Source organism: Branchiostoma belcheri, unplaced genomic scaffold, assembly GCF_001625305.1.
Source record: "Branchiostoma belcheri isolate BF01 breed outbred unplaced genomic scaffold, Haploidv18h27 scaffold29, whole genome shotgun sequence".
NCBI classification, from domain to species: Eukaryota; Metazoa; Chordata; class Leptocardii; order Amphioxiformes; family Branchiostomatidae; genus Branchiostoma; species Branchiostoma belcheri.
This window is the reverse complement of record NW_017803898.1, coordinates 2,738,627-2,766,082: the sequence shown is the minus strand read 5'-3', so window position 1 is coordinate 2,766,082 and position 27,456 is coordinate 2,738,627. Positions and strand designations below refer to the sequence as shown.

The following is a 27,456-nucleotide window of genomic DNA, read 5'->3' as shown; positions in this document are numbered from 1 at the left end:
GCAAAATTTTAGCTGCACGCCGCCATGTTTGTGAGCTTAACCTTTGACCCAACCTCGTACCCAGGCTAGTTTCTCAAACCCACGTAAAATCCCGCGAGACTATGAATCATCGCGAGACCTGCTGACTTCCCCTGGCCAATCAAAAACGCGGGATTTTGCTGATGACGTCACGTAGAATGAAGGGCCCTCGAAGCGTTGCAGCCACGGATTTTTTGTGGGACACCGTGTCGGGCGTCTTAGCCAAGACGGTAGGCATTTTACTCCAAATTTTACTCCACAGAAAGTTAGAAAACTTATCGAAGATGATTTTGTGCAATTTTTGTAGGGTTTTGTTGGATAATTTGGTCAGTATCTGGGTTTTCCGACGTCGGGTTGGGTAGCGATCGTCCGATCCAAGATGGCGTGCGTCGTTTTTGCCGTTGTTTGGTTTGAAAGATGGAATTTGTGATGTGGGAAAACAAATTTTATCATCGTTTATGTCAGATTTATCCCATGTTTTCCTTCAGATTTTATAGAACTAGAGTAGTGTAACAATTGTAGTGCGTTTTCACTTTGTTTCGCACGCAGAGGAACGATTTTAGTACGTTTTTGGGAGACAAATATTTTGTAAAAAATTTTTCTGTGCGTCTCGTTTTTGGAACCTAGGAGAAAGAATTTATCTAGGCGACGTGAAATATCTGTGTAGTGATCTAATTATGATTTATCACAACATTTGACATTCTCTGTTTTTCGAAATTCGTAAACAACTTTACACCTCTAAGCTAGGGTTTATACTGGCAAAGAAATTTGTGAATCGTGAAGGAATTATAAATTTTACAGTTCACTGCATACCGTGCTACACAACAAGATTTTTTTAGCATATATATATATCCAAGAAGAAATACATAAGCGCAGTCTGAGTATAATTAACTTTAAGTTGGTAAAAGCATTTTCTGTCAGAAAATTATTCTCACACACACATGTAATTGTAAGACCACAAGACATGAACACTACATAGGCAGCACAGGTTTAGATGATGCACAACAGAGATGCAAATTTGTTAACACTACAGACTACGTTATGTCCAGGGGGCATATAGAGAGTGGAACCGTTGTGTAAGACAATTGAAAGTATGTGATCACAATTTCTCACCCTCCACAATTTTCACCAGAAATAAACAATAGTTCACATTCATAATTTGTAAACAGCATAAGGAGTCAAAAGTTTTAGCAATTTTGTTTGGCTGTGATACACTCAACTAGGGGTGGGTACCGGTATAGAAAATTCAGGTCCAGGTTCAGAGGATCAGGTCCAGGTCCGGACCTGAAACCGGACCTGATTATTGTACAGTAGTTATAGTATATCATATTTTGGCAAGCGAGACACAATTTCTTGGTGTACACGACACGGCCGTGCATGAGGCCGCTTTTCCCAATGAATAATACGGCTGAAATGCCAGCACATCCACAAATAATTTGATCAAATACTTAATTGCTGCGATCTAAAATGTTACAGGGTTCTCTTAGCGGGGGTTGTTTATTGTTTTGATTGGTAAAACGCAGGGTAAAAAATGCTAAAAATTTAGCCACGCCGCAGTCCACACTTCCGGGTTAAGTGACGACAAAATCACGTCGAAAACGCTAAAAATCCGCATAGAAGCATATATTTTCCCCAAAGATTCTTGAAACTATGCATTTCTTCACTAGAATATCGATGTGTGGTTGTGGAAAATAGCATTTTAGCGCCGATATCGAACAAAGAAAAGTTGTTTACACGCGCGTCGGCTCGCTCAAGTCTGCCGCTACGCTGCCAGCAGCGGGCGCAACAACCAAACAGAGATGCGAAATGCCGACACGTGACGCGGGATTGCGTCACAGTCTGAACAATGGGGGAGGGCTCGCCGTGCACGAAATGTTTTTGCGTCAATATTCAGCGCCGTGTTTCAAGATTAATACCGGGAAACATTTTTTTTCTTGTTTTTGAACGCATAAACATGGATTTAGGCTGATCTAGTATGATTCAGGGTTATTTTTTTTACCTGCCATGGCCAGATTATCTAAAGATGTGTGTGTTGTGTGTACACGGCTGTTTCACAATTGAGTGTACCCATTTACTTTTCCACATGTTACCAGTTGATAGCAAAGTCTACATGATATATTGATGTTTCAGACTTATATTTCCCAAAAGCTGGTGTGACAAGGAACATTACAATAAAAAAAGTAGGGAAATCGGTCAATATTTGGCGAAACTATCGACAAATATATTACTTAAAAATGCCCCATTTTCAATGTTACCAGCCGTCATTCAGTTTTTTCACATTCTTACCATTGCTGCAGACATCACAAATATGATTGATAGCTTAAAGTTTCTTATTTTATACAAGCAGGCATATGTTTACTAGAGATTTGTTACCAATTTTTGAAGATACACCACCTTTTTTTTGCCGGGAAGGTTATTTTTCACTTTTACCCCCATGTTACCAATTTTAGTGAAATATTTACTTAAAGATTGCAAGGTCTGTAGCATTGTTTAAATATGCTGTTATAAGTGCTAGTTTGACATATAAAGGTTTAATATGATGTATGTAAAAGAAAAAAAATTGAATGAGATCATTCCTACTTTCATCTGACTCACAGCTAAGGGTTGAAGTACAGGCTGCCATTTTCCGAAAAATTTTGTCCCGTCCGTACCCCCTCTTTATTTCTACATTAAGTAAATACTATAAGCTTCTAATTGTGATGGCTTATAAGTCTCTATTGGCATATACCAAACCACCATAGAAACCATTTCTGTGATAAAGACTTTGCCTGATATAGCACAACAAACCCCCAAATGTCCCGTCCGTACCCCTGTCCCGTCCGTACCCCCCACCTGTCCCGTCCGTACCCCCACTTTTAGTTTTTAGCCAAATACTGTGGAAAATGGCATTCCAATTGCTTGAAATACACATAGTAAAACCTTAAAAGATACAAACATTTGTCCTCCTTACTAAAATTAGTAGTTTTTAATGAAATCATTAACATTTGCTTTCATCCGGAGGAAGCTCTTGTGGACATAGTCTACTGTGGACTCACGTGCATGTGAACCAACTTTAGAGAACTGTTCTGGTTCTCTGAAAAAGGTATTAACAAGCCAAGGTTTAAAAGAAAACATACCAGTTCATGTACATTTTGTAGCTGTGCTAGAAATTAAGATTCTTTCAAGGGAGGAGGGTTGCCAATAACTCTGAATTTAGACTACAAATCCTGCAGCGCCCCCCCCCCCATTCTTTTCTTTGAGCACACTCAAATATATAAATGTAAAGGTTCTGATATGTTATGTTATGTTATTAATGCTGTTACTAATGTTCCCAAAGCCTTTTTAGCAATATTAGTAATTAGAATCCTTAAATACCTACCATCGGCTGATTTCTTTTAAGGAAAGCCCTAAATTATATAAGCCAGCAAAAGTTTCTGTTCATACTATAATATAAAGAAAATTCTAATTAGAATGTCCAGCTCCCTTTTCCTTAGTCTAGACACTATTACAGTGTTTGTAGATGCTTCATTTACTAGTATTAGTGAATAAATGTGTTTAAAAAGGTTTGGACAAGTCCCTGCAGTATCAGTCTTCTGACCCATTGTGTCCCGTCCGTACCCCCACATACAATCATAAAAATGATCATTGAAAAGTCCATTGATGTGTTTCCAAGATATATAAGCTAGAACCTTTTGTAGAAATGTATACAGAATGAAATAATAACAGAGATAAGCTTCCAAATTGCCTGAACTTGAAAATTTGGTATTTGACCTTTCCTTGAACATAAAATGGCAGCAAGTTGTTTTCCTCGTAATATAATAAATGACCAGAAAATGACACAGCAAGGTGTTACTGCAAATCAAAGTCAGTTTTTTGGTGTTGTGGATACTAGTAATGGAAGATAATATGGAATAGTGTTTATCTTTTGTTCTTTATTTGGGTATATTCTATGTAACTTTACATACAGTCTTGCAGTTGTCCCGTCCGTACCCCCTTAGTGACCCATTATGTAAAAGACCTGTATTACAGTGACCGAGAAGTGTTGTGCAGAGATATTTTAGGATATGAAGCCCAAAGTATGTACCTTTGAATTACCAACATAAATTTTGAAGTATATGAAAGTTGATTTTTCACCCCAAGTGACAGCCTTTTGGTACACTCAATTGTGAAACAGCCGACAATCTACAGAAATGTACATCAGGTCCGGTCATCCGGTTTTCACGTTTCGGTTTTTTGGACTCGGTTCTTGAATGTTGTTCCGGTCCAAACCGGTCCGACTGAACCGGTACCCACCCCTACACTCAACACAAAGTACTGTAGGGCACTTACTCCTTCACATTTTGACATCTGATTGTGATACCGTGGTTCCCATATAATGATGATATGCCATGCACGTCTCTGATCTTTTGTAGTTTGTGGTTATGTAATTTCTCCCACTCACGTGCTGTAATTTGATACGTTTGTTCCAGATGCCGCGCTCGTATCGGCGCCATCGTTCCCGTAGCTCCCCTGGCTACACCCGACGCAAACGCAGGCGAGAGTCGTCCACACCGCCAAGCAGGGAGTACTACGATAACTTCTACTCACGTCGTCATTCCAGAAGGTACAATTACACGTTTTTTACATCTTAACATCTTTCACAGACATGAATTTTGTGACTGAATGTATAGAGGTAATAAAAGTGGAGACCCACCAAAAAAAGCCTAGGCTAAATATACACAAGCTACAAAAAACATTGGCCGATGTCAAATGAACTGACATGAAAATGGTACAGAGTTGTTTCTTCCTTTTTTCCTAACTATAAGTATAATGCAAAATAATTGTTCGGTTGTAGAAGTTACTGGTGTTCACTGTTTTTTGTCACTGTTGTTTTGTCATTATCACTTACAGGTATCTAAGGTAAAAACGTACAATTAAACATGTTGTAATTTGTGTCCCCAGCCCAGTGTACCATTCCAAAGGTAGAGACAGGTGGGCGCCGGAGAGAGATTTCTACCAGGGTTCTCAATACGAGAGCAGGGCTGACTACTTCTGTGAGAGCAGATATTCCAACTTTGATTCCTTCGAAGAGAAGTGAGTGCATCTGACTCTGACGGATTTTATGACAACACTTACCAGAAAGGCTGTTCAAGGGCTCCACCTAGCAGCTATATTGATTATTACATGATCCTAAAACAGTCTTGTCACCAGGTCAATATAAAAACTGATTAACCTAAACAAAGGTGGTAGTACTGGTACAACTTTTCAGAGCCAGAAATAATTTTCTTTCCCGACTGACCCTAGAAAAAAATTCTGACCCTAGCCTTTTTTTCGGTGGCAAGGGACATAAATTTTTATAGCTGATTGAGCTTTTCTAGCTCCATGATCTGATAAGTTTTACTATTGTATAAATGAGATGAATAGAGATAGCAAAGTCTTAAAAAAGTAAGATGATCTACCTACCAACCATAGTTTTTCAGGACTGAAACAGGAAACACAGCATTTTTCCCTCAAGCATAGACATTTTTGATATGTTTTTAGTTCCAGGTACAAGGATGACAGCTACTACCGACACAGTAGCACAGGGCATCACTCCAGTCACCACAGCCACAGAAGACATCGCAAGCGAAGAAAGCGGCATCACCACTCCAGGTCACAATCTCACTCCAACTCGGTGAGTGTCCCCTCTCTCCTTCTACAGACACCCCCTCCCCCTTCTATAGGGGAAGGGGACCCCCAATTGTTCCTGAAAACAGTAAGTATTGTGGGGTTAGGCTGATATGTGGTTTAGTGATGATTGTGACTTCCCATTGTTGCCCCAGACACATGTCAGCCCTTCTGCACACAGACATAACACAATCAGCTTTCTAAGAAATAGATTTTGTTAGCCAGTATTATATTTCAAACATGGAGTACGTTTTATAAGAATGTAAACTTCTAAGAGGAGTAAATAGTGGCACTCTGGCATCAAAAAAGTATTTTGTAATCTCGGTTTTACTATTCTGAGCTCAGCAAGTATTTGTTGGCCTTGTCATCACTTTTGGAAAGTTAACCAGTGAAAGGGGTTGTTGTTGCTGATCTACTGTGTTTTGTTAATCAAGACTGTTGACTCTAATTTCTACAAAATATACTGACATGCAACAGAATCCATTAAAGAAGTGCATTTTGACTTTTCTTACAAAAATTGTAGGGCACTTTCTTTATGTGAAACAAAACAACACAACACAATGTTGTGTTCGGAATTGTTGCTGCTCAAATAAATTTTGTGGAAATTACATGTACAAAATTTACATGTGTTTGTTGGATTCTCAAACCTGAGACCATTTTGGGCAAATGAGAGTTTAGATTAAAAAAAAAAACTTAGTGAATATGACTTTCAGTTTTTGTCGTATTTCTGAACCAAAAAGAAAGGTTTAAGAATCAATTGGTCTCGGTTTTGTGCATTCAGCAAAAATCAACCAGAAACCAAAATACCGAAGAAGTTGGAATCAGAAATTATTGGTATTTTACTGAACTGAAGTTAAGTTCATATTCTTATTGACCCTACACCTTCTTCAAGGTATTTGGTTTTCCATTATGTAACACTTTTTTCAATCTGTTTCTTTATGCTATCAAATGAAACCACTGCCTTCCAATGTGAACAGAAGGGAAACAGAAATTTGTTTTTTTTTAAATGAGCTAGGCCCTTCTTATGTTCAAAGGAGAGACTAAGGTAGGTTCAGTGAAAAATGAAACAGAGCTCATTATGTAGTCCTGTTTTTTTTTTGTTACACTCCCTTTACAAGTATTTGTAGAAATTGTTTTTTTTTGTGAATAGAACCAATAACCAAATTTTCTTGCGGAAACCAATTCCACATTTTCTTCATTTTTTTTAATTTCGACTTTCATTATGCACATTGCAGGCAGATGGTAATTTTAAATCTACATCTTTTTCTCTATGAGTGTCTAATAAACAGCTGACATTCATTCAGAAGGCTATGTCAGGTCAATTTGTTGTTTGCCAGCATTTTCTGTCTATGGCAGCAAGGATGCCAAATTTAGATAAGAAAAACATCACAAAAAAATTAACAAAACTACTGCTAATTCAAAATCTATTCAACAAATCTGTTTTGCATTCAAGGCTCACTTATTCTCAACCCTAATTCACGATTGCATCCTTCGTTGGTTAAGAGCCAAGGTTTCTTGTGACTCGATCGAAATCAAACGCCAGTCGGTTCAACCAAATTCCTTATGTAGTTTGAAATGACTCTATTCTCAGTTGAGTCATACATTCATGCAAGTCTCTTACTCTCTCGCTAAGCGATTTCAATCTAAGATGTCAAAATTGTTCAAGTTCCACTTCTTGTCCCGTTTAAGGGCATATTTGCTTACACAACAAGGACTTAATATTATTTGTTCTTGGCAGCAAACATCAAACTGATCTGGCAGTGCCGAGGAATGTCTAAATGTGGGCAGGCTAATATTAGATGTGCCGGCTGTGAAGTCATACGACAGGGGCTGGTCATTCCATGCATAGCTTCTGACCATTTCAGCCACACGCCGGCCTAGCAATATAACATAACAGGGAGGGTTAGTCGGAGTTCGGAAGGGAGAAACATTTCGGACGGGTCATTTAGAAAAGGGGGTGAAAGGCCAACAAATGCGGGTGTTGAGCGTTCGCCGCTTGAAATCGTACATGCAGAAAAAACGGACGCAGCTGAAACTTAAGTTAAAGGAGTTCCTATGTAAGACTTGCGTGAGTAACCAACTGTATTCGATCTCCTGATTTTTTTTCCACGTCGAATTTGGAAATTCTGCTTTGTCGCTTTAAATTGCTGTAGCTGTTTTTGTTTTTTTTTGTTGTAGTGTTTGTTTGTTTGTGGTGCTGGTTAAATGCTTCTGTTGGCCACAGGTGCATACAGAACAGAGTAGAGCTAGCTGCCACGCATACAGAAACGATGCATGATCGCTTCTGCGTTGTCTGTGCTACAAGAAGGGCCAAATGTGTCTGGGGCAAGTGTAGGTTTGCCACAATAGCTCAGCTTCTATGCCTGACACACTCTAACTAATACCGACAACTGAAACACAAAGTTCAGGGTATACGTCTAAATTTTACATGACGTTACCACCTACGTACTGTTTGCCAGTTGTTCGAGATTAGTTAGAACTGTATGGGCAGGCGTGTACGTGTGATACTACGTACTGCTGTAGTAGAGTGAGTTTTTTTATCCGCTCTGACATACGTGATACCGTGATAATTGCACATATCTTGACATGTCCCTTGCATACGTGTTCGTTATCTTTATGTGCCCCCATATTTCCTGGGACTTGCGAACTGTCACGGCGCTGTCACACTTGCTGAACCCGCCGAACGCAATGCCCCATCAACTCGTCAACCAACTCTGAAAAATCCCCGTGTACGCTGGGCCTGATTCTTGCTGCCGGTTGGCTGTGGCGTGGTGTGGTTACCGTGGTTACAACATCAACAGCGAGATCGTCACGAGAAGAAGAGGGGAAAGAGTGTAGAGGACGACGAGGAGGGGCACTTGATATATCGTCACGGAGACTGGCTACAAGCGAGATGTACTCAACTTTCCGTAAATTAGTCATCTACATACATTACATCAATTGTGACAGACCAAAAAAAACAAAACACAAAAAAATGGACCTTTTTTACTACCACTACTACTACACGGACGAAACTCTGCCTGAAAACAATTGGCAGAGGGAAAAGATAGGGAGACCCTCAGAGTCAGACACGTATTGTTTTTGAGTGCTTCAGCTATTTTTCTTCAATCTAAGTTTCACATGTAGTACCTGTCTCTGGAATTGGGGCGTTTGTTTTTACTTACTACATACAAGTTGGGTTTCGGGGCATGACTTTAGTTTTCCAGTGTCCTGTAAAAGTACTCCTCGTGCCATTGGCTATGTTAACTCTCTCCCCTTTATTCCAGCCTTGTCGCAGTAATATTAATAATAATATGATAACTAGTTTTCTATGTACGGATTGCAGTCTTAATATAATATTCCTTATAGAAAAGCCAATAGTTTGCAATCTGTGTGATAATGTTTATCGATATTTCATATGTGCTAGCTGTAATCGTATTAAGTAGTATGAAGTTAAAACAGATCGTAGATATTCGATCCATGGGTGTCTTCATATGCCACAAAGATGTGCACATAAATTTTCTCTCCCTTGTTTTAGGTATTTTCCAGCAGGAGCTTTTGAAAGTGTGAATTCAATACTGTTTGGTAGACAAAAATGTTCTGTGTTCACACCAAAGTAAAACAGTTAAAAATGAGTATTAAGTCACATTTATTCAATACCTGATCACAATGTAATTTTCACACACACACACCTGCACATACAGACACTGATCACCAGAAATATACGCTGGTATTGTATCTTGTGTAGATGCATTACTAGTATACAAGCCATGTGAATGTCTTTGTGGCATACCAACAACTACAGACACCCTAGTGTATGACACTTGTCTAATGCGTGTGTTCCCCTCTTTTTATAGATGAGATTGTTAGTACTTTAGGTGAAGGTACCTTCGGCAAAGTCGTGGAATGCGTCGACCACCAAAGGTAAGTTCATTCCTAGACAAACATGATATTTCCTTATGTCTGTATCTTTAGCAGGGCTCAAAATACGCGAAACCTGTAGGGTAAGTTGAAGAAAATGTTTGGAAAAAAACTGAGTAGCATGAAAAGAAATGAGGACAAAATAAAAAGTTAGGTAAGTCTATATTCCACTGTGAAATGGAGTGAAATGAAACTTCATCTTGGCAAGATACAAGAATACAAGCTTGATAGTATAGATCCTGTATTCGGCAGATATAAGAAAGAAAGTATTTCGAGTCCTGAGGGTGTTTTGAGTTGATTTTGCCTTATTTGTAAGTGTTTTGGTATACCCGATGTGTAAAATATACTAAAAAATGGCACAAAATGTCAGAAATATAGTTACAGTCCTTTTCAAGTAAAGGTCTAAAGAACAATTGAATATTTACTATGCTGTGCCAAAATAGATGCTGTAGCATATCGTCATTGACAAAAATGTTGGTGTATGTAACAGTGTAAGAGTTGTTGTGAATTGCAAGATACTTTTAGGCAGACAGTGTTATCAGCAGTATATCAAATTTCTGTTATGACGTAAGTAGACGCACGCAGGGCATATTTCAGACCACTCTCATATCTGACTCATAGCAGCCTGTAAGATAGCTGTAAATAAGGAGATAAATTGGCAATATGTCAAGAATAAAGATGTTGCAGTAGAGAATATGGGAAGTCCACTAGAAATATAAGATGGTTGGACTTTGTTGCTAATTCAGGGTATTTTCAGTGTACGGAAGTATTGTTTTGGGTGGCTGAGCTGTATGTGTGTGTGTTTGTTTGGACAATGTAGCACATGGGTGGGGAAGAGTGACAGGCAGAATGACAGGTCAAAATGTCAAAACATAAGAAATAGGGCGCCTTGGTAAACCAAGATACTCAATACTCATGGGAAATTCAAACTCTACTACTTGATAAATTACAGAGATAATTTCCAAATATTTCGAGTGACATCCACCACTCTTCTTCAGTGCCTCTTGTACGAAATAGGGTGAGCGTGAAGGTAAAAAAAACTAAAATACTTCTTAAAATTTCTAAATTTCTTGTCTTTTTCACAGAGGGAGGAAAAGCATCGCGCTGAAGATAATCAAGAACATAGAGAAGTACCGAGAGGCCGCTAAACTGGAAATCAACGTTCTGGAAAAGCTCGCAGACAAGGATCCTAGCAACAAATTGTAAGAAAACCTTCATCCTTCCATTGCTTCACACCATTTCTGCATATTTTTGGCATGTGTGTTGTGTGGTAAGGGTGTGTACTGGTACTAATCTTGTCAGCACAGGACCGTTACATACTGGAATGCCAATTTACGTGAATAAACTTACACTCAAGTATTTACTTACTTTGTGATGAAATCATTGTCTCTTTTCGTGGTAGCTGTGTTGTACGATTGAGTGTAAGTTTATTTAGATACAGTGATAGTACATTGGTATTCCTGTTTTTGGGCCTGTACTGATCATCATGTACACACCCCTATCATGTAACAATTAACGCACTAGCACAGTCAAAACTGACCAAGAACTACTCGATCAGGGAACCAACAAGATGTCTATGTGTACAGGTGGTCACTATAGACAGCATTCTTAATGCTTTTGCTTTGCGGAAAAATTATCTAAGGACCGCAAAAAGTCGTGTGGCATAACGGTGGAGCGTTTGGCTTGGAACCAAGAGGTCCCGGCTTCGAACCCTGCCATGTCAATGATCTTGGGCCCTTGGGAAAAGTACTTAGCACGACTTTCCTGGATGGAGGCCTGGCGAACCCCATCTCGAATTAGCCACAAAAAGGCAGCAGAATCTTTAGCTAGTTGAAGGCGGCTGCCTCAAAATGAAAGAAGTTGGTGGATAACTTGTGCAGGTTTGACTGTAGTAGTTCATGAGGTCCATGTGATGTTGTTTTCCTTGTTCTATGTGGGACACGTACAGCCCTTTTGGTGATCAGGGAGACTGGTTTAGTACCATGATGGCCAATGCCTCTCGGGAACAAAGGTGCTTCTGCTCTCACTAGCCTGTGTTCTACTCTGTCCTAACAATGGTGAACCCTATTCAAAAGGGATGTTATTTTTTCTCCTGCAGTCTCTGAAACATCTGCTACCTGAAATGTCTGACCGTTTCTAAAGTCATCCAGTTGCTTGAGTAACTGTTTTTTTGCCGTAGAGTTGTTTTTACTTTTCTAATTGACCTTTTTTTTCAATCAGGAGTCACTCCGATTGGTTGTTTTTGTCGTTGGAATTAAGAAAATAATGCGAGATTGAAAGATCAACTTGAAAACAGAATCTGAGGGGAAAGTTGTTGAGTTGATTCACGTTTTCGTATCAGCCCTCTGTTTTTATGTTGATCCTTTGCTAAATTTTACATCTGGATTGTCTGAGAACTTAAATGAAATTGGCATATGAAATTGGCATGTTTTTTTTTTTTTTCAACCAGGCCTTAACAAGAAACGTTTGTAAAGAAATCTGTCTGGACTGTTTTGTGTGCTGTGTGTATCCCAGAGTGGTAGACATTAGAAGTAAAATGTTGTCTTCTCTCCAAACTAAAATGCGTCTGTCTGTCTCCTGTGTTCAACTGTTGCTCCCTTTGTTGTGCTGTGTTCTGTAAACCAACACGGGATTTTGTTCTTGTTGATGTATTTGCTTTTATTATATTGTTGTTAGGTAATAAATAAATGGTATCCAGTGACTAGTCACTTTAAAATTAAAAAGAGACTTCAAATATTTGAAACAGACTTCAGAAAGTAAAAAATCTTGAAACCTTAAACTTCAACATTTTACAAAATTTACCATAATCAATCTTTTTTCATAAATGCTTTCATGGTTCTGAGATGACTTTTTTCTTAATGACATTACAATGCCATCCAGAGTTTTCCTAGTTCCTACCAGACTACAAAGGGTTGTTGAAAAAATAGTAGAAATTGGCCAAATAGACATTCAAGAAGACTTAGCAAGCCATAGAAATTCTACTATTTTTCAGCAGCCCACATGTATTGTCTGGTAGAGATCGTTTCAGGCCCTGTTTTTGAATCATTGCCACAGTGTTGTGCAGAGTGATGTTAAGTCTAACCATTGTTCCCCTCTGCTGTTCCCCCAGCCTGTGTGTACAGATGCTGGACTGGTTTGACTACCATGGACACATGTGCATCTCATTCGACATGCTGGGGCTCAGCGTCTTCGACTTTCTGGTGAGTAAAACCTAATCTCAGATAACCTGATCTCTGATCTCAGGGGCCTAGCTAGAAATTTTTAGGGGAGTGGTGCTCCCTAATCGGATGATGTAGTGAAACAAAATCTGCAAATTTTCATGGAAATACTAAGTAAGAAAAAGCCGAAATTTGAACAATTTGGGAGTGCTGCTAGGATTTTGGGGAGAGGGGGAGCACCCTTACTTCAGTGCTTTGGGAAAACCCTGGGATTTTTTGGTAGCTGCAAAGACAGAATCAATTGGCCAGGCTGTATCCATTGTCCAGACAGTGATCTTCCGTGGCTAAGTGTTAACTGTCTGCCCAATGGATACTGCCTGGTCAGATTGATCAGCAACCACCAAAACAAACTTGGAGATTAAATTGAACACCTCATCTTTTTTTTTAATCTTTGTGTGGATAACTCAGAAAAAAATGTACCTGCATCCTACCAGTTGGTCTCACCATAATAGATTTCTCTTATATTAGCTCCAGTATGTACTAGTTCATGTAGTTCTTGATACACAGACTTTTGAAAGGGTCCAATAGCCTTAAAAAAGCTGTAGGGGTAGTACTATTCCTAAGGACACAATGTCTGGACCTATCTTGCTCCAAATGGTCCGTGGAAATGTTTGTGTGGCTAAACGCTGGCCGGTGGCTAGGCCCCTGTCCGCATTCCATGTTAGAAATTGTCTGGCATGTTTTGTAACCTACACCACCTATTTTAGCACCACCATATGTGTTATGCTAGATATGGTGGCCATTTGCTGATTGATACTTACCATAATGCAGGGGTCTTTCCAGAAATTGTTAGGGGAGAGGTGCTCCCTAATCGGTTGATGAAAAATCAGCGAATTTTGATGAAAATACTAAGAGAAAATCTTAAATTTAAACATTTTGGGAGAGGTGCTAGGATTTTGGGTAGAGGGGGAGCACCCTTGCTTCATTGCTTGGGGAGAGCCCTGATTATGCAATTGCTATCGTTTTTAGGCACTTTTGTGTTGATACACAGTAGCAAAACCATTTACAATTCGATTTCTTCAGAAATACTGAAATACTTAAGGCTTGCTGCTTTTTTCTAGATCTGTTTTCCTGGGAGTTATTTGAGCAGCATTTCTGTCTGTCATAATTAGGCCACATATGACATGTACAGGAGTCTGCACAAACAAGACTAAGCCATGGGTTTAACCCCCTTTTAAGTTGTTGATCTATTTTGTCTATAGTTTCATCTGATCTACATTTTTTCTGTCATATCTCTTGTCAAATTAAGAACTTCCAATTGGAGCTGTGTGATCCTTTCAAAATGACTTGCATAATTTGTTCTAGATGCACACACCAAAGATCTTTTTATGGCATTTCTTTTCAAAATTGACAGCTTTGAGTTCTCTAGTTACTTATGATGAATTATTTAAGTATTTTTCTTTAGGAATGAATTTTTCACACACCAAAAATGTGCTATATATAAGGCATGTGGCATGATCTTAGAATTACTGACTTATTTGTGTTCATTTTGTAACATTTCTTATTTTGGTACCTTCCACAGAAAGAGAACAGTTACCAGCCCTACCCCCTTCATCAAGTTCGACACATCGCATACCAAATGTGCTACGCTGTCAAATGTAAGTACTCAACCCTTTTCTGTGAGTAACACTGTGACATATGACATTGTTAGCTAACAGCTGTTGCTCTGTTGTTGTTAAGTGTTGTTTCGTTTCTCTGGAAAGATTTGGCAACACCAGTAGTGGCAGAATAAAAGTTTGCTACAACTGTATCAAACTCTACAAAATGTACAATGTCTCAACCTCACACTGTAACATATTGTTGTAATCCAATTTTAACATTTTTCTTCCCCTTAACTTAGGGGTTATCTAAGGGACCGCATCAAGTGCTTGCATCAAGTGCAAGTCTTTTTTGAAGCAAGATTTTTTACGACTGGATGCCCTTCCTAATGCCATATCATATCAGAAGCTAAATGTACGATGAACAATTCAGCATGTAGAAATTTGTGAAATGTTTCAAACTGTGTTTTCTTCCAGTTCTGCATGACAACAAAATCACCCACACCGACCTGAAGCCGGAAAATGTCCTCTTCGTCGACTCTTCATATGACATGTTCTACAATGCAGAAAAGGTGGGCATTTTCTCTTGCCCTATAAAAAGAGATATATTCCTTTCTATGCAATACTTCTCTTGTTTATTGTGGTAAGTTTTAATTATTAAGTCTCTTGTTTATTGTGGTAATTTTTAATTATTTAGAGTATTGTTTTTGACATTTCTGTGTGTGTGTGTGTGTTTATGCGCTGCAGTTTTTTTATGTTCTGCCAGGGGGAGAAACTGGCAAGAGGGTGAAGCATGCTATCTCTGATTGGCTTGTTTTTTTCTCAGTGAAACGTTTTTTGTGCAGCCCTCTTTGATTGCCGAGTCTGAAAAATAATTCACATTTGATAGACTTAAACTCTTTTCATATTCGTGTGCAGAAGAGACAAAAATAAAGTTATTCCTCACCGTTTTGAGTTTCTGGTGTAGGTATCTTCGAATTCCAAGTCTTGAAAAGAATTAACATTTTTTCCTCTCTGTCTGCAGAAGAGAGATGAGAAGTATGTGAAGATGACAGACATCCGGCTGATCGACTTTGGTTCAGCAACGTTCGACTGGGAACATCACAGTACCATCGTCTCCACCAGACACTACAGGGCACCCGAGGTCATTCTGGGTCAGTACACTTACATAAAACTGTTGTGTGTGTATGTGGACGTGTGTGTGTGTGTGTGTGAGAGAGAGAGAGAGAGAGAGAGAGAGTGTGTGACTGACTGTCTGACTGACTGACTGACTGATATCATGTTTGTGACTAATATTAATATTGTAAACTCTCCCTTTTCCCTTTTCTACAGAGTTGGGCTGGGCCCAGCCATGTGACGTTTGGTCCATTGGTGCCATCATATTTGAGCTGTACCTGGGCTTCACAATGTACCAGACACACGACAACAGAGAACACCTGGCCATGATGGAACGCATCCTGGGACCAATGCCCTCCAAACTCATCAAGAAAACAAGGTTTGCATCCATATCTGGTTTATTGTCTGTTGTTCCCTGTCTTCTAAAAATTAGACGTACTGATGCTTGATGGCAGCCTGCCACTTGCCTCTGTCCTGTGGGTTGGTTTTGACACAGTGTTTAACTTGATAAAATAAGCTACATTGAAAAAAGTGGGTCACCAATGTATGTCCCTCTTATTTCAGGAAGCAGAAGTATTTCTACAAGTCCAGACTAGACTGGGACGAGTCCAGTTCAGCAGGGCGGTACGTCCGGGAAAACTGCAAACCTCTACGGGTAAGTCTGGAGGGTTTTAAGGCCTGACTGTCTTCACTTTGTGAATTTCAAAGCTGATTAAAACAAAAATACATGTCACAAAATCATGATACATGAGTAGGTTTGTCCATGTTGCATGTTAACGGTATGATCTTGTTCCTTTTCCAGCGCTACATGCTTGTGAACGACAAGGAACACGAGGAGCTGTTTGACCTCATCTCCCAGATGCTGACCTACGACCCTTCCAAACGCATCACACTGTCGGAGGCCCTGAGCCACCCCTTCTTCGCCCTCCTTCCACCGGAGCAACGCCTCGGCAGACGGGAACACTCGCACAGCCTCAGCAGATGACAGGGCAGAGGTCATAGTTCAGGGTCAGGGGTCATAGTTCAGGGTTCACACTCAGCCGGTCAGAGGTGAACCGAGCAACACCTTGGCAGATGGGAACACTTGCACAGTCATAGGTCAGGGCATAGTTCAGGGTCAGGGCAGAGGTCATAGTTCAGGGTCATAGTTCACACTCAGCCGGTCAGAGGTGAACTGAGTTTGCACACGTGTGTGTAGCTAGGATAGGTTTTTACATTGTCACTAATCTGTAAGGGGTACTAGTATGCATAAGTATGGAAACCAGGGCTCAAATTACACTCCTGAAACTTGCAACATCGCTCACAGTTAGCCAGTCACACATTCAAAACTTCACCACCTAGCTCCCAACCATAAATAGGAGAAGATTTGTCAGCTATATGTGACAGGCTTTACTCACTGCCCGTTTTACCATCAGTTCTTCCCTGTTGTACTAAGGTTAGACTTGATACGTTCAACCTCAAGGATGTAAGCTTTTGGTGTCTACATCACGGTATTATAGAGAACAACTGTCAAGTATTTCAAGCCCTGCTTTAACTTTCACAGTACACCTTGGGAACAAAAACAGATTTTATGAGCCCCTTTTGGTGTCTACATACTGTACTAGGTAGTTGATATAAATGTACGTGGACCATTGTCTTTAGTGGTGCTCATATAAATGTCGGTTTTGTATATGTCGGTACTTAATATTATAGTTAACATGTCACAGATTATATGTGAATTTAATGTTAAATGTGCACGAGTGTGGATCAGTATTCTAGCTAGTTCATTTGTCAAGGTATGAATGAATGATGTAAATAAGAATTAAGACCTGTAACCCACGTTTTGCAGCAATTAATGATAATAACTATATGAGAAACTCACTGGTGCAGGTTAGGTACATGTAGCTCTACAAAATGTTTCAGAAACGTGCAAAGAAGTTAAAACAATGTTGAAGCCACAAATATGTAAGTATCACTGTCCGACTGTTTTAGTCGTTACCAAAGTTAGAATATAAGTCATTTGTATATTTATTGACTCCTTGTCTTCTTAATGGGAACATGTGTACAGATATAGATGCTAATACTCAATGTAAAGCACATTTAAGGGTGCCTTATGCCTGCCATTCTGTATTCAAACTTGAAAGAGTAGTCATATACATTTTATTATTTCCGTATATGTGCGTGTGCAATTGTGTTAGAAATAATCACATTTTGTTTTTGGAAGCATTTCAATCATCACAGTAGTTCCTTTTAGAATTTTTAATTCTTACACTGATCGTACAAATTGTACACGAATGCAAATTATTGCAAGGCAAAGTCATTGCTTCTACTGCGACTTTAGCAAACGACTTCAGAACATCGGTAATTTTTCTACTTAATGTTTAGAAAGAACGTTGCACTGTAGCAAATGAAACAAAATGCCAGCAAACTTCCATGAATTTATGTTAGGTGTGTGTGTACATCATTATTTATTAGCTGATGCTGTTAGTTTATTTTCACATAAAGACCTTGTTGTCAAAAGTCTGAACAGTTTCTACTACATAACTGCTGCATGACTTAGCAAAATAATGCAAACCTAAGACATGATTTCTTCCTGTATATGTTATTGTTAACATCACAAACATCGAAAGCTTTCCAGTTAAAGTGAAATCTGTACCTCAGTTCAAAATGGGTCTGTGCAAAAGTACATGTAGGAACAACAAAGTATATGAAGCATGTGGGTAGGAATTTGTAGTGGACTAGACATTAGGTATGTCTTCCAAGTGTATTTAGCTTGTTATGTGGGTAACCTATGTATGTCACAATACACATAATGGTTTTGTATAATCATGGTTGTCTTTTCATTTCTTAAAAACGTGTGTTTAAAGTAACATGCTTAAGATGCATCCACACACAGATTAACGTATATGTCCTTGGTTCTGAACACCATCCACACACACAACATGCCTGTCCTTGGTGCTGAACACCATCCACACACAAACATACCTGTCCTTGGTACTGAACACCATCTGCACACACACACACATGCCTGTCCTTGGTGCTGAACACTATCCACACAGGTGAACATGCCTGTCCCTGGTACTGAACACCATCTGCACACACATAACATACCTGTCCTTGGTGCTGAACGCCATCCACACAATTCTAGAAGAACGTTTGCAATAGTTTTATTTCAAAATCTTCATCTTGCAAAAATATACATTCAAATATCAGCATCTATAGGCATTACTACATGCATCTTTTCTGCAATTATACAATTCTCTACAAGCTGTGTCATTATTGTTATAATGTAAGAAAAAGTATGAAAATCACCAAAATGTTCATCTTTTATAGTCATTAAACCTTACTGCTATTCTATTAGCCATTATTTAGTGACTTTATGTCACCTTGTGGATGAGAGACTGCCTTACACTATGTATCTCTTTAAAATAGTAGCATATCACTACTGTCACTTAAATAATCTACTCTTAAGACACACCAACACCCTTTTCACCACTGTCTAACACCACGTGAACCATTTTTCATAGGTGGCATTTTCTCAAATCCAAAGAATCAACTGTCTATCAGTCTTAGATCATTTTAGGGTTATTCCCAGTGTTCGTTTTCATTTCTTTTTTAATGTGGATATAATTAATTTAGCAACTAAATTTGAGCATACATTAGCTTTGATTCAAACTTAATAAAAGTCCTTAAATATTTTAATATTCTTGATATTTTAGTCATATTTTCCTTAAATGTACATCAAAGACAAAATTGTAGGATAACAAAGGTTTTTTTACGTTAGTTAGAAATAGAAATATCTCTGAGTCACCACCTCTGCAAACTTTTAAAGCAGCAAACATGCATGTCAAAGTAGCTCAAAAACACAACAAATCAAACAATCTACACAATATCCCTTTGGTGTATTTTTTCTAGTAGGGTTGTAGCCCCTGGGATACAAAAAAATGTTTTCCTTGGACGATTTCTTCAATAAGAATGAGTAAAACTTCTATCAACACTTAAAATAAAGTATAAGACCAGCTATACAGATACAGATAAGGTCCTAGTTGAGGTAAAAATACTGTAAAGTATAATGCTGAGAAAACCCTAATAATCTCAGATTGGTACTTTGGTGTATCTTCCAAAATGCCCAAGGCACATTGTTACAACCATCTCTAAAAGGGTACGGGACCGGGATCACCAATGACTACCTTAGACTTAAACAACAAACAAAATTCTATTTTTCATTAGATTTTGGATCTAATAAATGCTGAATATAAAACAAAATGACCAAGAAGTTAGAAAATAACTTAGCATAGCCTTAGTGTAAAATCTAAAACACTGCTAATATCTGTCAAGACAGAGTTTGAGCATGTTCCCTCCCTGAAACTATGTTCCAAGACTTCTCTCTGACTCTCTTTTAGAGTAAGTTGATCTTTCGGTTCAGCTTTATCTCTACTTTATCTCAGTGATCTTACAGTTACAGACCTACTGTTAAAATCATAGGTCACTGTTTGGAGAAGAAGAAGAAACTGAGCAAAAACAAGATGTTTTCCTTTGGTAAACTTAAAGACAAACCAAAGCTAACTGCCTTTAGTATCTATCAGGACTGAGTGATCGAGCGCTCAGACTACGCGTGAGGCGTGAGATCTCGTCCCACTTCTGAGCTTGGATGGAACTCTCCAACAGCGTGGCGGAACGGACACGGTCCACGTCGCCCTGAAGGGTGTAGACATGGTTCCTCAGCCTCAGGATCTCCTCTTCCTTCACTGTCAGCTGTGGGGGGAAGAAGGGGGAAATTTGAATTAATCTGACTGTGACAAATACAATTCTAAAAGGCAAGGGAGAGGGTAGTAGCCACAGAACCAAGAGGTTGAGAGTTTGAATCCCGGATGTTGTCGCTCACATGCATGCTCCTGGAAAGGATCGCAGTCCTTAGGACGGGACGTTAAGCCGTGGTCCACTGTTCATTGTGCTTTTCGAAAAGAGATAGGGGAATTTTCCCAGTACAAAGAACCTGTAAATGCAGGTTTGACTGTTGTTCATTGACAATTAGACTCACTTGTAGTAGAGTTCATCAGCTTATCATACATTGTATCCACTACAACATTTTGTTGTGCAATAAAGCAGATTTATTGATCGATTGATTGATTTAATGAATGATTGCTCCCACCTGTTTCTGCAGCTCTGCCACGTGGTCCACCAGTAGTGCCTTGTCGCGCCGCAGCTGAGAGTTCTCCACGTTAGTCGACGTGTGAATGCCCTCCAACTCCCGCAGCTGGCTCTTAGCCGTGGCGCCTTCTAAACGCACTGATGTCCCTAGCTCCTCCTGTACACGCACCTGGATACAAGAAGAATATCTGTGTGTTAGTGGACATGTTTGTTTGTTTGCAAATGTGTGTCCTCTCTAAGGGCTTGTGGTCATATCAAAAGAAACATTCCCATTCCCAGAACTACATATAGGAGTTCAGGATTGCAATTCTCATAACCTAGAAAGGAAAAAAATAAGTCAGTGAAAGTTAGACATTCAGATAGGACACTGAATAACACAAAATAAATCAAACAACAACTGGATATCATCCACCATCTCCTGTGAGTGACTATGGGTATGAATGCTAAAGGATGGCAGATCTGAAGATTATTGTTGACGTAATAATGAAGCAAAATGTTCCATATAGGGGGGCAAATTTTCTGACAAGCTTTTGAACTTTGACCTCCTCACCTGGTCCATGTAGTTCCTGACCTTTGCCCTCTCCTCCTCCAGCTGATTTCGGAGCGTCTCGATCTCGAACTTGAGCTGGCGCTCGTGGTCCTGGAGGGACATCACCTCCATCGTCTTGGAGGCTTCACGGGTCTCCTTGTCTTCTCGCAGGTGACGCTCCTGCAAAAAGTGGCAAGGTGGTCTAATGAGGTTAAGGGTTCGAATCCAATTGTTGTGCCCTTGGGAAAGGCACTTTAACACCTATTTCCTCAATTCACTCATGTGAACACGGTGTTTTGACAAAGGTGACACTCCTAGAAAAGCAACAAGGTGGTCCCAGTCCAATTTCCTCACAAAAAAATGTGACTTTGATTTGAAAAAAATCTGAGTTCATGCCTATTTGATAAGGGGTTGAAGTTGCTATCTTTGATTGCCTTGTTTAGGTTTTGCATTGCCCTGACTTACCCTGTCCAGTTGCCTGTTCAGTTCAGCCACCTGTTGTCCCAGTAAAGCATTTTCTTTGGTCACCCTCGCCAGGTCATCTGACATCTGAAATGTGAGAGATTGTAGGACAAAAAGGGTAAACTTGCATGCTAAGATCAGAGGTATGTGTCTGAAGTACAGAGTAAAGAGACTCTTTTTACACAACCAAGTCTTTTATTCGGCCAACATTTTGGTGATCGCCTGTCACCTTCTTTAGGACAGTTGTACCCTACCTTATTCCTGAGGAACCTGTCCTGGTCGGAGGACATCTCATGGTCTTTTAGCTTGATACGCAGCAAGCGAGTTTCCTCCTGTAACATAGAGACATGGAGTACATGTTTACTCATCAACTTATTCAAAATACAGTGTAATAGATATATTATAGGCTACATGGTATACATCCTGACCGGCAAAGCAGAAAAAAAAACTTGACCCAAGGAATACACCAGGGACTACAAAAATGTACACAGAACAAAAAGAGTTCCAGAAGAAACCTTGCCCCAAACACCCATGGACTGAAAAAAAAACAGTACTCAGCACAACCAGTTATACATGTAAAGCAAGGCTAATAGCCTAACTCGTACCTCCCAGTCCTGTGTTGGAAGGTAAAAAAATGCCAGCTATAAGCAAAAAAGTTTGGCTGGCGCAAAATCGCAGTGAAAGCAACATTGCAGTGAAGCATGGTGAGGAATGCACCACTGCAAAGAAATGGCTCAGGATGTCACTGTGGACATGAATGTGCTATAGCTTAAAAACATAGGAAAAAAACTTCACTCATTCTCTCAGCAACATCTATTAAATACTGACCCTGAGATCCTTCGTGGCAGCCTCCGCCATAGCAGCTGTGCTGGTGTAGTACCTGCAGGACAAAAATCACAATGTTTGTTTGTTTGTTTGTTTAGAGTGGATTTTCACACAGCACAGCTCAAGTCTTTGTCACCGAAAAAGACTGGAACTGCATGTAATACATACAGTTGAAAATTTGGGTAAGTCCACAATTCTTGTATTGGAAATAGTTTGAACTCACCATGTGATGACGTCTATTAACACAGGTGAACAAACTCACCTGTCCTCGGCAGCAGACAGAGCAGACTGGGTCTTCAGCAGGTCGGCTCTCTTCTCCTCCAGGTGGTACTGGGTCACCTTGTGGTCAGCCGCGCGCTGGTCCAACTGGGAACAACAAACCCAGAGTCAGTACACAGGGATTGCATCCATAACAAAACAAACAAACAAACAAACACACTTCTCCTCCAGGTGGTACTGGGTCACCTTGTGGTCAGCCGCGCGCTGGTCCAACTGGGGGGAGGGTGGGGACAACAAGATGTCAATGTTGGCAAAGGATAGACCCAGACTGAGGACTGGAAACTTAAGGTAACATTTAATTTTGTAAAGTTTAACATTCATGTATTATGTTACGTTCATATGGTGCTCTATTTCTTTCTACTTTCAAAAACAAATTCATATGGAGACCGGCCCCTTCAACTCTGTCCTGCCACTTGCTACATAAGCATACAGCATACAGTTTTTACAACATTCCATCACTCTGGTGTCAGATCATGGACCTACAAAAGGTCAATCTGTTAAAAAAAAACTCATGTCCCTTGCAGGGATCCACTCCGAAAAGTCTAGGTTTGGCAGTTTTTCCTAGGGTCAGTCAGGAAACAGGAAACACAACATTTATTTCCAAGGCCTCACCTGTGTCTGTAGGATCTTGATCTTGTGATTATCAAAGCCAGGATATCTATGTATATATGTATGGTTCAGGCGTTGTTGTAGCTTACCTGTGTCTGTAGTATCTTGATCTTGTGGTTAGCGTTGTTATAGTCGACCTGTGTCTGTGTGAGCTGTTCCCTCAGCGCGAGGATGTCCCTGTCCTTAATGGTGATGTCACGGTCCGCCACCTCCTTCAGCTTCCGCAGGGAAACTATCTCATCCATCAGGAGACGCTTCTCACGGGAGTACGCATCTGTTTGGAGGTAATAACAGGAAGGAAAGTTAGATGTATTGTGTAGATAAAGTACTAAATATTGTACGTTTGGGAATGCAACTATAGCAGTGACACCTGTGCTGCAATGCAATGTGAACCAGTCATAATTGCCGAAACGTTGACCGTTAATAAAACACATTATTGGAAGTTGGTTGTGTAAAAAGAGTCTCCTTACTCAAGGAAAGTTAGAGATGGCAGACTTCACCCCCTTACCCATGCTAATTTGTGTTTCCCTTCCAGCCTGAGAGAAATATCATTAAAAAAAATTATGTTAAAGCTGTAACATTAACCCTGGGTTGATAACTCTAGTACAATCTCAGTTACTCACTGGTAACTGTAAAACAAATAGATTCAGATTTGACCACAAAGGAAAGTTAGAGACTTCCCAATCCTTGTGTCTGTTTGTCTGTGTGTGTGCTGCTATCTGAGTAAATGAATAACACTGCCACCGTGACTAATGTCCAAGAAGATCATACGGTGGCAAGGCAGTATCCGTTGCCCAGATCGAGTGACTGTCCATTAGCCACCTGAAGATATACTGTCTGGCAAATGGATACTGCCTGGCCAATTTGATACTGTCTTTTAGGGCTACCAAAAGAACTGCTTGGAGATTAACTGTGACATCTTTTGGCCCCATTTTCAGTTGTCTAGTACTTACTGTAACTAGTATCTATAGCAAAGTAAATAACTAAACGACACCCACCTTCAGTAGTGACAAGTTTAGACTCGACACGGCTCTTCTCAGTAGAGAGCATGTCCAGATGAGATTCCTTCCTGCGTATTTCCAGGGACAGTCCGTCCACTTCTGACTGAAGGTCCCGCAGCTTTCGCAACATCCGCTCTGCTTCTGCCGTCATCCTGGGGTGGATGTCTGCAGAAATATGCATTGTGCGTTGATAAAGGTTTAACATATATTAGGTCTAGAACATTAAATGTAGTACAAAATAAATCAGCTTCAACTGGATAAATTCTCTGAAGTGTCAGACGACTTTCCTACCTGTGGCTTTTTTGGCCTGGTCCCGCGTAGAAGAATATGTCAAGGAAATTTAACTTAAATAGATTCATATAGTCATAAAAGTACATTTTACTGGATTTTGTATGTAGTCAGGATTCTTATTCCATTGGTCATGAAGAAAAGAGTGTTGCCATCAAATGGTAACAATGGCCAGAAGTTTGCCTTTTACACCAAGGTATGTAACATTAATTTTGTCTTACAATCATCATACAATAGCAAATTGGCGTTGTATTTTTGGGATAGCTGTGCACCTGTAAGATACATTTTTTTCACACATTGTTTGCCTGCAATTTAGTAGGCAGCTGCTAGGTGGGGTAAGTGAGAGGATATAAGAAGTTGGCCTCCAGCTCCAGGAAGTAAACTTGCTGCTGAAGGTTCTTGATGTACTCTGCTTCGATGTTTCCCAGGTCAGAGGTCGACGACCGCAGGCTCTTGCTGCGGAAAAGAAAAAAAAAGATTAGACCAAAAATTGTAACATCTAACATATTTCTGTAAAGGGTTTGGATTTTGCTAATGTATGTGGCAAGACTAGAAGCAGCAGTGATCCAAAGTATCTAACCCTTACACCAAGCCATTTAGTTCTGCTGCTATAACCTGTACAACATTGCCCTTCTTAAATACATATTAAGCTTATTGCAGGCTGACAGTTAATAAGCTGCAATTTAAACTGTACACCAGAGGAATATTAGGCTAAGCTTGGATGCAAAAAAATCAGTAGCCTGGTGCTGCATGTATTGTTCAAATAGGATGATATCCATGTAATATGTAACAAAATGCTGACTGCGCATTATTAAGGCGATCCCAGAGTGCAGCTGACAACACTTGTTACACTTCCAAATTACCGTGAACTTGACAATGATCGATTAAGACGGGGGCTGCCGGGAAAAACATGAAATGGAAAATCATTTTAGAAAATGAACTTCGTCATAAACAATTTGAAGACATTGATTAAGTGCCTTTTTCCATTTAATACAACCACATAATGTCTCACCTGCCTTTAAGCTTATGATTAAAGGAGTTAAACCTTTTGATCATTCTATATAACAGTAACCACATAATGATCCCACAATGACCCACATACATGTAGGAAGAGTGAATTAAGACTAAAATAACAAAATGTATGGATAAATGAGTTAGTTACCTGAATGCCGGTGCCAGGTTGGAGCCGCTCTTGTTGAGCTTACTGCCACTACTGGATCTACGCAGGCTTCCTGTCAAGTTAGTGAGAAAACAGCAGTCAATATCAACTGATACACTAATATGTGGTATTAGGCTTGACTTTGTACCATGGCATGCAGCTCTATAGAGTCCATCACATAGAGAGCTAAAGACTAATATCAATAAGCTAGGTATATCTTGATCTACCTGGTCATGCAACTTCTCTAGTCATGGTAGATTTAATTGCTAAAGGTACTAGTTCTACCACCACCGAATACTAAATTTGGAACTATACTGTAAATCTAGAAAACTCTCAGAGCAGGGTAAATCTACACCCAACTTCTAAGCAGTGATACATGGAGGTTGGAGAGTAATACTGTAATATTCTCTAATGCGGTTGTCAGAAAATGTTTCCACCACCACATCTGCTACAGTATGAGAGTTTTTCTAAGCTAATCAGACTAATTAAGACAGATAATTAAGCTAATTAGACTAATGATTAGACAGAGAAGCTTGAGTGAGAGACTTGCCCTCCCAGGTGACATTTTCGACCGGCTTGATTTCTGGGTGAAGTTTGGCGAGACGGGCGGCTGTAATAAGAGAGAGAAGAGACAGAAAGAAACTAGTCAGAAGTCATTATTCATGATGTTTTTTCTGTAGGTTGCGAAGCAAGACGAGAAAGAGGGAGGATTCTGACACTTCTATCTAATAATGCCTTGTCAGTTTGAAAGGATGATCACTATTATAGTGGTAGCACTGTGATGAAATGAAATTCTAGAAAATAGGTCAGGTGTATGCCATTTGTTTCAACCATTAACCAAATAGAAGAGACAAAAGTTGAGAAAAGAATGGTTCTTTGTTGTACTAACTTGTAGCGTAAAACTACGTTGTAAAACTCCTCAATTAAGTTAGACTTTGACTTTATTAGGATCCACAATAGCGTACAAACTGAGCTATTCTTCCTGTGGTCCATTCTGACATGTACACACATACGACACACCCTAAGGTGTCCGCTGGACCTTGACTAATGCTAAGGAATGGCCCTTCTCGAGTGTCACGCTAAGGGCTTTACCAAGTCCATTCAAGTCCACTTAACCATGACCAAGGCAAGCTAGCTAAATAAACAAGCTGACATTTATGCTTAAATCCCCCATTTAAGTTCTACAAGCATCTGATTTTATGGTATTTGATATTTAATGATTATCGAATATGAGAATTATCAGATTGTATAAAATGTGTCCTTAGGCGACCTCACTTGGCCTATTTTAAAGACTATATGTAAAGGAATGTGACATGATACCTCACATAAGCTATGATGATTGCTTTCATAAATATTTTGCATTGCATTGGCGTCTGCATAACTTTTGACAAGCCCGAAGAAACAACAAATCTAATGTTATATCAATAAACAATTACTATCAGTTAAGATTCCATTTCATAACGATTAAATGCATACCAGTAAGTAATCTAGATCTAGGCAAATAGTCTTAAATTTAAGTCTTCCTACAATAACGTTGAAAATTCAAGAAAACAACAATAAAATGCAGTTTTTGCAATGCAAACTTGAAGCCAAATAGTTCCTAAGAACCACTCACCTGATTTAGACGTCATTGTAGGTGTGAATTTCTCGCCAAACTTGCAAAAATTCGGGATTTTTTTCGGATCTCAAAATTCCGAAACGGGACAGCTGGGGGACGCGGAAGTGACGCGGTTGGCAGGGCAACCCGCCGGGGCATTGT

At 39.6% G+C, this 27,456-nt stretch overlaps 2 protein-coding genes across 9 annotated transcripts; one reads left to right on the top strand and one right to left on the bottom strand.

Moving 5' to 3' along the window:
• Positions 1–128: 128 nt before the first annotated feature.
• On the top strand, positions 129–18,187 carry LOC109472996 (dual specificity protein kinase CLK2-like). Of its 8 annotated transcripts, none has more exons than XM_019772858.1 (16): positions 129–248; positions 4,467–4,600; positions 4,939–5,070; positions 5,518–5,650; positions 8,445–8,538; positions 9,480–9,546; positions 10,629–10,745; positions 11,492–11,554; positions 12,653–12,743; positions 14,284–14,359; positions 14,777–14,871; positions 15,324–15,453; positions 15,632–15,794; positions 15,980–16,070; positions 16,218–16,430; positions 16,564–18,187. In XM_019772858.1, the coding sequence occupies exons 1-15, from the start codon at positions 162–164 to the stop codon at positions 16,398–16,400; spliced, it is 1,656 nt and encodes a 551-aa protein (XP_019628417.1). In that variant the 5' UTR covers positions 129–161; the 3' UTR covers positions 16,401–16,430; positions 16,564–18,187. The 8 variants fall into 8 exon arrangements, with proteins under 8 accessions (XP_019628417.1, XP_019628416.1, XP_019628415.1 ...); XM_019772857.1 differs by having other exon boundaries at positions 16,544–18,187; XM_019772856.1 differs by having other exon boundaries at positions 16,218–18,187.
• A 1,357-nt stretch (positions 18,188–19,544) lies between these two features.
• On the bottom strand, positions 19,545–27,453 carry LOC109472975 (paramyosin-like). Its single transcript, XM_019772838.1, has 14 exons — positions 27,414–27,453; positions 27,313–27,381; positions 25,701–25,770; positions 24,890–24,994; positions 24,542–24,567; positions 24,248–24,415; positions 23,339–23,523; positions 22,624–22,727; positions 22,365–22,416; positions 21,791–21,868; positions 21,540–21,623; positions 21,096–21,254; positions 20,547–20,714; positions 19,545–20,149 (listed from the first exon to the last, which is right to left on the bottom strand). The coding sequence occupies exons 1-14, from the start codon at positions 27,451–27,453 to the stop codon at positions 19,967–19,969; spliced, it is 1,491 nt and encodes a 496-aa protein (XP_019628397.1). The 3' UTR covers positions 19,545–19,966.
• Positions 27,454–27,456: the final 3 nt, after the last annotated feature.